At 36.4% G+C, this 9,919-nt stretch overlaps 1 protein-coding gene across 1 annotated transcript; it reads left to right on the top strand.

Moving 5' to 3' along the window:
• Window positions 1-419: 419 nt before the first annotated feature.
• LOC139696936 (uncharacterized) lies at window positions 420-9,200 on the top strand. Its single transcript, XM_071595830.1, has 3 exons — window positions 420-733; window positions 811-957; window positions 1,414-9,200. Exons 1-3 carry the CDS (start codon window positions 536-538, stop codon window positions 1,540-1,542), a joined length of 474 nt encoding a protein of 157 aa, XP_071451931.1. The 5' UTR covers window positions 420-535; the 3' UTR covers window positions 1,543-9,200.
• The last annotated feature ends 719 nt before the right edge of the window (window positions 9,201-9,919 follow it).

Here is a 9,919-nt window from a genome sequence, read left to right on the forward strand (position 1 = left end):
GCTGCATAAGTTTAAACACTAATTCACTTCGTCAAGATGTTAAAGGAGATTATTAGGGTAAATCTGGCGATGAAGGTTTGATGCAAAAGGTAGGGTTGTACTATTTTGAAAAGTGAGCAGCGAATCGATTATTTACCTATATCATAGGTGTTGTTTGAACTGTACCTTGATAAAATAATATTATTATACCAAACCTTTCAAATATTTTATATGCTTGAAACAAAGGGTGATACATAGCAAAAGGTGTTTCTGATACTATTATGATTGTTCCTTATATAATCGTAGTTCCGCACGAGGTTTAGCAGAACCACGTTAATGTACGGAAAACTTGTTTGCGATCCGCACAAACGGACTTAAAGCGCAGGTTTGAAGGTAGCGGTAACGACTCCGGTCGCAAAAATAGATCGTAGCACTTTCGGATGACAGAGAAGAAGCGGAAGCGTCAGTACTGTTGCGAGATACGGCTGAACGTCAGATTATTGACATTATTCAATTACTGCGTGATTATTTGTAATTTCTGGTGAAGGGGTAGACCATGAGAAATGCAACTAATTTGAACTACCGTATTTCATATGCTGCGGTCGCAGGATTGTGTGCATTTGCTGGGAGCTTGTTTGGGAAACTTGCTGGCACCCGCGAGCATATTGATTATGTTTGTGGTGCACTTCATTCGCTGAAGTGTAGACTCTTAGACCATATCGAGGAAAGGGCTAAGATATGCGTGGGGGATATTGTATGCATCTATTTTTAAAGTGGCAATAAAAACAGTCTAAGTAGCTCTTATGTCTAAATATGTTGTCAATATTTCAGGAGTTTTGGCTGGTGAAGGCTGTGTTGGTGGCGTGTATGATTTTGAGCAATACGGCTGTGTGGACTTTTTTTGTGAAGGCTTTGCAGGCCTCGAAGTCGTCATTACCTGCAACTCTGATTAGTACTGCCACAAGTTTCATATTAGCGGTGAGGCGACTTCATATTTTTTTTGCTTTTGTCTCTTCACATTAACGAGCAATTGTTGATTGCGTTTCAGTAATAAGCTTAGTCTTATTGAAAATTAAAACATGTAAATAATGTAACAGTTTAGATTGTATACCTCAATGAATGACTTTTTACTGCGCACACCCGCTGACTTAAGAATTGGCCGTGTAATGCGTTTATTTTACTATAACCGGTTGTTATTCTTTTTGGAATTTGACTAGTAACGAACTACGAAACCGATTATTTTTATAATAGTTTCTTCATCGACCGGCTAATTTCGTAAACAAATCCTATTTCTCATTTTGTTGTCGCGCTTTTAAGTTACAGAAATCTTAATTGAGAGTACATTCTTCGAAAAGGAAGAAAATTAGTTTGAAAATTTAATATGGCAATGTAAGAAATTGCGACAGTATATCTCATTTAACATTTTGTTTTCAGGCAGTATTTGGTGCCCTGGTATTTGGCGAAACCACGTCATTCTTGTGGTGGAGTGGGACATTCATGGTACTCTTCGGTCTTCTTCTAGTGAGTTGGAAGCGAGAGAATTTGTCCAAGAAGGAGGACTAAATGGCCATCAAAAGTCCGCAAGTGGCTTGAAGTGACAGGTTTGACTATGCAGTTTTTATCCGTCGTAGCCATATTGTGATCATTTGAGGTAATTCCGACTAACTGGCGAAGAAGAGTCGAGCAAATAGTGTACTCACTAACGTAACCAGAAAAGTGTTGAAAATCGCAATGTTTCATATTTAACGAAAAGAATGTAAGCTCTAAGAACTTGGAAGTAAACTGTTTGTGAACAAGTGTTTAACTGTAAATCTGAAAGTAAATAAGTGATGGTCAAATTACTTAAATAGAGATCTGAATCATTATACCTAGCTAATATATGAATTGGGGTTCTTTTTTGCGTAGTTCCTTAAATCCTTACACCATTACTTCTGAACTAATTATTTTTATTACTTTTATTATTTGCTTTTGTTCTTTTGTAATTTTGTTACTATGTAGACCATAAAACTTAAGTTGAGCCACTTGGAGCCATGGATAACAGATGGCATTGCTGTGACGAGACTGGCAGAATTGGGAGGTTCCCTTTTGATTAGGCCAGTCAAATTTCTACTTAAGGTTCTATGTTAATGTGAAATTAAATTTTTTATTTTATTGTTGCTCAAGAAGTAAATATGGAGGCAGTAATGAACTGAGTACTAAACGATCAAGGGTATCCAATGGGTGAAAGTCCACAGAAATATTCTCTTGAGATATGTGTACACTATGAAATCTACTAATATTAGCGGATCCAGTAAAATGTGGTCATTAATTAATGGTTCAACTTCCTTTAGTGGATATCGTTGCAGCTAGTAAGGCGATATTCTGGTGGGTTAGAAATGAAGCAAGTGAGTATTCACTAACTCTTTGATAGTTGTTTGATTTAATATTGGTGTACCAATGTAACTTAATGACAGTTGTTTCTTTCATTTCCCCTTGATACCTTCTTCGTGAATGGAATTTATTTGATCAGTTCTCATGCTCAATAGCTAATTTAATGTTCAAGATTGGTCGTTAATGGAGACCACTTCCATTTACGGTGAGAGTTAGGTGTATTTCTTGATGAGTACATTCTAATTCCAAAGTCCAAGGTGGATTCCTTCTTCAATCATTGAGTATTTATTAAGTGAACACATTTTTTTAACAGCTGAAATCTAATAATGTGAAACTACTGGTGCCTAAGTGCAGTGTTCTTACATGTATTATATCAAAAAACAAGTTCCGTGAATGGAGAAGTACAACTATATCTATCAATAACTGGTTTCAAATGAGCCATCTATCTTTATTTGTAAATATTTATTATTATTTCACTATCACCAGTTTGGGAAATCCACCGAAGCATACAAAATTATGTTCTCATCTGTATGCACGTTTGCCTCTCTATCGACCTCACCAATGGGCCAAGTCGCTGCCACTCATTGTGTGCCATGACGTGTCAATTGCCATGCTAGGTTTTCAATAATCACGCTGGGCAAAGACAATTGGCATTTGCCCAATTAATTCGGGATTGTATTTACAGTCATGCTCACAAAATATGAAATATTTTGCTGATTTGACTAGATTTCATTAATGACATTGTTTCTCCTTTGTACGAAGCCTTTATGTATAAAGTAAGGAAAGTATAGGTCTGTGTAGTAACATCAGATGTGAATATTTTAAAAGGTTTACAAGTTTCTCTTTGTTAAGTGTTCCTCTGGTTGAGTTATGAATTGAATATTCCTGATTGAAAATCACTGATACTCTGTAACTGTTTACTTCATTTATCGAGATTAAGTAGTAATGAAATGTAACAAGTAGACTTCTGAATCATTTTCCTTGGTTGTGTTTAGCGCCTTGGCAATGGTATCTTAGAAAGTTATTGTTCTGTTTGATGTTTAACACACATAATTTTTGCTATCTATCCATCAATATTGGCACCTGAAGGATGGGCCAAACATTTTTGTGGCCTTTTCAAAAATTCCATCCTTCAAACTCTATACTTATGTCTTTCTACGAAAGTTGTGTCACCTTAAACCATTGTAATGGGTTCGCTATGCCATTAGTGTCCTCTCTGTGTTAGCTTTGAGTTTATTCGATGTTAAATATAGTGTAATTTAAGTGTGGCTCCGCAGCCCAATTCTGTGATAAATTCAGTGCAATTAAAAAGCGTCTTTTAGATGCAATAGCAAGACCAGCCTTTGGAAAAATGGTATTTTGTTATTGTGACTGTATACAAGTCTTTCTTCTTGTGATGTCTGAAACTTTATTTTCTGCAAAATTAAATGTTCAAGGTCGTAAAAGGCATGGTACTATGCTGAAAGATATGTTTGTGATATTTACTCAATGAAGGTCATTATTTTTTATTTATTGTGATTTCATTAATTTTGGCCTGAGATATTGATCGATTCAATTATTATGTTCACAGGATATGAGTGTTGTGAATGTAAGTTTATTTTGCACATTAGTTTCCATGGTAATTTGAAGTTCACCTCTCTCATTGGCTTGCAGCCTCACATTTAATGTTAAGTGCATGCTAATGTTAAGTGCATATAGTTTAATTCTTGAAATTGCATTTCCCAATTGTGCACCATTCTTTTGTAGGGATTAATGGAATTATTTTTCTCTGATGGTATAGAATTTTCTCTCTTTGGCTTTATATCTAGTGCATTGAAGTACCTGCTCTGCAATCTAATGGGTAGTCTTTGGGTCGGCAGGTGAAGGAGGAGAGTTAGAGGTCACCTGTATGCTCAACATGATGTTTTCCCTTTATTTGCCGGCTCTTCTACCTTTTATTCCACGTCAATTCAACAATTAATAGTGCCATTTCTGACAGCACTCTCTCAGATTTTGTTCTAACTTATTATACCAATTGATACCTATCCAAAACTCAGCCTTCCAAATTAGTTTTGTTAATAATCAATTTTTGCACGTTTAATGAATGTTTGAAAAGTTCATCAATATTTCTCCTTTATTATATGCGATAAAATTAATGAAAACCCTATTTACAACTGATAGAGGGGCATTATACACAAAAATATGTTGATTGAAACTTACTTGAAGGGAAATGTGTTGGGTACAGTAAAATAATCAAAACACCTTTTCTTTGGTGGAAGAACTTCTGTGGCAGGATGGGGATGAATTCGTGGTCATGGACTTGATGGCTGTTTTATCCTTTTCTGTAATTACCAATTTTAGCTTAATTTGGAATAGCAAGGATTTTTGAGGAATCAGTGCTGTTTGCATGAATAGCCCTAAAATAAATCCACTCCTCCTTGGAGCAAAGCTAGGTCGTACGACCTGACCCCAACCGAATATTGTAATGCAAGGGCAGTGGATCGTCTGTTGAAAATGAAGGCACTCGCCGACATGCCACACATTCCTCAATCAATACACAATGGAAGTATTGGCCCTAAATGAGAAAGTGTTTCATAATCATCACATTGTAAGTGATTTGTAAACAAATTCAGTATTGACTCCAAATACTTTTGCCCATGCTGGAATGCTCAATAAGAAATGCAATTGTCAACAACAAAAAAAAATTGCATTTAATCTGATAAGAAATCGTTGATCAAGCATCTTGTTAAAGTATTCGGTAATCATGGAAATAGTGTTGAGTACCCCCAGCTTTCTTAGCAAGATGGACGAGTCAGCCTGCCCAACAATGAGTGTTGAGCTTTCCTAGCAAGATGGACGAGTCAGCCTGCCCAACAATGAGTGTTGAGCTTTCCTAGCAAGATGGACGAGTCAGCCTGCCCAACAATGAGTGTTGAGCTTTCTTAGCAAGATGGACGAGTCAGCCTGCCCAACAATGAGTGTTGAGCTTTCTTAGCAAGATGGACGAGTCAGCCTGCCCAACAATGAGTGTTGAGCTTTCCTAGCAAGATGGACGAGTCAGCCTGCCCAACAATGAGTGTTGAGCTTTCTTAGCAAGATGGACGAGTCAGCCTGCCCAACAATGAGTGTTGAGCTTTCTTAGCAAGATGGACGAGTCAGCCTGCCCAACAATGAGTGTTGAGCTTTCTTAGCAAGATGGACGAGTCAGCCTGCCCAACAATGAGTGTTGAGCTTTCTTAGCAAGATGGACGAGTCAGCCTGCCCAACAATGAGTGTTGAGCTTTCTTAGCAAGATGGACGAGTCAGCCTGCCCAACAATGAGTGTTGAGCTTTCTTAGCAAGATGGACGAGTCAGCCTGCCCAACAATGAGTGTTGAGCTTTCTTAGCAAGATGGACGAGTCAGCCTGCCCAACAATGAGTGTTGAGCTTTCTTAGCAAGATGGACGAGTCAGCCTGCCCAACAATGAGTGTTGAGCTTTCTTAGCAAGATGGACGAGTCAGCCTGCCCAACAATGAGTGTTGAGCTTTCTTAGCAAGATGGACGAGTCAGCCTGCCCAACAATGAGTGTTGAGCATGAAGACTCAAAGATGGCAGGAATTTTGAAATTTACTTAAAAGCACTCCTCCAAAATTTCAACAGGTCAAAGATGAGTCTTTGGTGTACCATTTGAAAATTTTAGAGAACAAGTCAGTTGTGAGTATTTGAGAAAATATATTTGAAAATTTTTATTAATGTTTAAACATGTACACAAATGTAAATTTTATTGACTTTATTTTTGTAATGTACTTGGCATTTCTGTTTGTGATAGATTTTTCATTATTTAAGATACAAAATGATGGAGGTACAAATATGAGCTGATATATTGGGCACTTTTAGTTATATTGACTAACTTTTCAATTGATCATAAAATGGGCAAAAATTGCTTGTTAAGAAAAGTACAGGGTGTGGCAGCATAACATCCTTTTATCAAGCGCAAAGTGCTTTCAAAAAGGGAAGCTCTGTTGCTGCACCCTATGTGGCAGGACTCGGCTTTGGACGGACATTTATTGGCCAAACTGTGGGAGAGTGCTGTCTGAGAATTTGTTAACATGGAATGATGCATGCAAGACTTGCAATGACTGCAATTTTTACAGGGCTGGCTTTCTTTGTAGGGGGCCTGGGAGCCCCTGAGAACATTGAATTTTGTTTCTCCTCGTTGAATTTTCCATTTCCTAAAAATTGCAAAAAATTTCATTAAACATAAAATTATTATTTTAAATAACTCATTTTAGTTGAAACATGTTTTTGACCAAACCTTTGTGATTTTTATATTTCTTTTCTACTCAAATATGTATTACCCTGACATTAAAAATTAATAATTGTTTTTTTGTAATCTTGAATATGATGAGGTGCTGAGCAATTTTTATGCTGCCTTGGATGCAAAAGATTGAGACCCCTTACATTTGGAGGGAGCCCCATGCAGCAGCTCAGGCTGAAATACCCCAAGCCTAGCCCTGGCTTATATGAACCTCATGATATGTTTTGGCCAAATTATTCTATTTTAGAGAAATGATAGTCGGTTGCATGATTACTCTTCATACAATTCAACTACTAGTTTAACCACTGCATCTATGCAATCTAAGGGAATTTTGTTTTGATATTTATAGTCATAAATAACATCCATTGAAATATGTGTGACTGAATGGTGCCATTGCAGGCTGTAAGAAATCATTAACTCTATATAAAATGTTTAATTTAGTTTTTCTACTTTGACACTCCAGGCAGATGAGTGATATGCCTGTGCTGCTATTACAGAGCTAGCGACAGGAATTTTTAGGCGTATAAATTATTTCCAAATTGAAATGAAAGGTTTTTTTACGGTATAATGGTTGTAATTGAAAGCTCAGCATATGCTATTAGTTTTTTTTCTTATATAGTGACAGGAATATTAGAATATATTGTTGCTGCAATCATTTCTTTTGGCCACAGCAAATTTCTTTGCACGCAAGAACTGAAGAGATTTACCATTTTACCTAAATATAATACCTCCATGAATATAGTGGAATCCCAAGTATTTCAAAGGGAAACTCAGGAAGAGGAAAAACTCATTTAATTTTCTCTTTTTTAAATTGTAATTTTCTGTAAACTTGTGATTAATGCAGGCACTAAATATTCAAAGTATTTTCATGGTTCTGAAAACGGTCCCTGTCTCTCTCTTGATCCCACGAAACACCACCACCATCTGTTCAGCTGGGTAGAGGACATTTCTTCAATCCCTGCAAAATGGACCCGTTGGTGATTTTGTCCCATGATGTTTTGATCCATTTTCCTCGTATGATGACCAAGTTTCTTTATTTTTTTTAACGGAGTCAATCAATGGTTTCCGGCCAGTAGCCACTCAATACCTTCCTTGCTCAAGAAATCTTTGAAAGACTTAATAATTGCAGCATCTAACACCTGCCATTGAGATGCCAATCCTCTGTGAATAATAACTAAGTTTGTCTGCGTGCATTTCAGCCATCATCTTCTTCATGTTTTCTGTCAGGTATCCGTCGAATATATCACATGAAAGAATTCTTCTCTGTCGTAGTACCGCACTTACTCCAGATGACATTCAATGAATCTAACAAGTTCTTCATTCATCCCTTATACTGCGCATTTACAAGTAACTCTTGATGCTACCTTTTGTTATGGTATTGTTTAATGACTTAGAATTATGTTAGGAGTCAGTTTTTTTTAGTATTAACTGTGGCATTTGAAGGCATGTTAAAATAATCTGAAGTTTGGTCAGCTTTCCCCGCTGTCCATGTAGCTAGCAATGCTTTTTACATATGTACAATTCCATCCATTCTATGTATGTGAATAACTTGGGTATCCAATTAGATCCATGCATAATCACTGGGAAGGCGTTGAGCTTGGGAAATGTGGTGTTGGCGAGAGAGGTCTTCTCTTGGCATCATCCTTCTGCACCAACTATTTGCTGCCTTGAAGTAATTAGCTGTAATCAAAAATTCCCTTGGCAGTTACCAAGATTTCATCATTTTACCTTCTAGCTGGACGAGAAAGCCTTCAGTTCATTTTTCCATCTCCAAATCATGAACTACATTTTCAAGGTCTTCAAATCTTCTCTTGGAAGGGCCTCCAAATGCCTTCATGGTGGAATTAGCAGAATGAAATGCCCTTGCCGTAAATTTATAGTTGATTCTGGAACACAATACTTCTTTGAAGCTAGAACATTGTTAGTTTTTCCTGCCCCTTGAGCCATGAGTATTTTAGAGTGGACATCATAACTTAATTGGATTCCTTTGTTTACTTGGGATTTGGAAGAAGAAGCCTTTTTCTCAGCATTATCAATAGTTTTTTCTCTATCCATAGTAAAAGTAATGAAGGGTAAATGTTTATGAGTTATAAATACAGAAACAGTGGCATAAGAGCTCCTGGGAATGCAAGACATCATGTATGTAAAAGACAATTCCAGCAAGACAATGCATTTAAGTTGCTACGATCTAGTGTGTATCTATTTTCAGTTTTCTCCTCAATATGTTTTACCAGTATATTTGTACAATATAGCATTGTAACGTGAATACCCAATTCAGTTACAAGATTTTAATTATAAATAATTTTCTAAAATGCATGCCTAGATGTGCAATGCACACATAGTTTTAGAGCTACAAGTATATGAATATAGCATGAATGTAACTTTCAAAGGTATATATTGGAGAAAAAACTGCATATTAATCAGGATAAAACGGTAGCTATTTTGTATGCATTTGTTTTATCATTTGGTCAATGCATACAAACTTCACCTGTAACTAGAATGTTATCTATATTAATTGGTTCTTTGAAGTGCCAAAAGTGTTGAAATATATTTCTGGTATATTTCCATGCTAAGTTAACTATCATTTAGCATTTGATTATTCAAATGCCCATTAAAATAAATTGTGTATCAGGCTGAAATGATTATGTATTAGGGGTTTGTTAAGCTGAAATGTTAACTGTTACAGTAATTTTCTAGCTTAACACATAAATAAAATATAAGAAATTAGAGTACTACTGGGAGTGGATCATTTCACAGGTAAAGGTGAAGGCGTAGGCAGAATAATTGAGAAAGAGTTGTGTGTTACCTATTCCATTCTATTCCGCCAAACTATTAAATCATTTATTTGCAATGGAATCTTCAGAAATTATCATTTTTGTCATCAGTCAGCACATGTAATATTGTGGATAAAATGACATATCAACTCTATTCTTTTGCAAGAGCCAGTTTGTCTTAAAAACTTTAAACCTTTTAAGTTAGTGGAGGAAGGACATAAACCTGGTCTTTGATGCACGTGTGGAAGTCGTTGATTATTTGCATGTGTACCACGCAGGCTAATTGTAGTATCAACTTTATCCATGAAATAATGCTTTAGGATTGCTTTACGCTGACATTCCTGCTGGAGGACTTTTCTTATACTATGATACAAAAATCTGTAAAAGCTCAAAGTACTTCTGGTGCGTCAACTGGGTATAGCCAAATGAACTGATAGCTTGTTCCAGGTTTTTTGATGTTAAATAGCCTCTACAATACCCTTTTGAGACATGTCTGCAGTACCTTGTTAACTTCATCA

The sequence above is a fragment of the Hetaerina americana genome, unplaced genomic scaffold (genome assembly GCF_022747635.1).
Source record: "Hetaerina americana unplaced genomic scaffold, ioHetAmer1.1.p SCAF_7, whole genome shotgun sequence".
NCBI classification, from domain to species: Eukaryota; Metazoa; Arthropoda; class Insecta; order Odonata; family Calopterygidae; genus Hetaerina; species Hetaerina americana.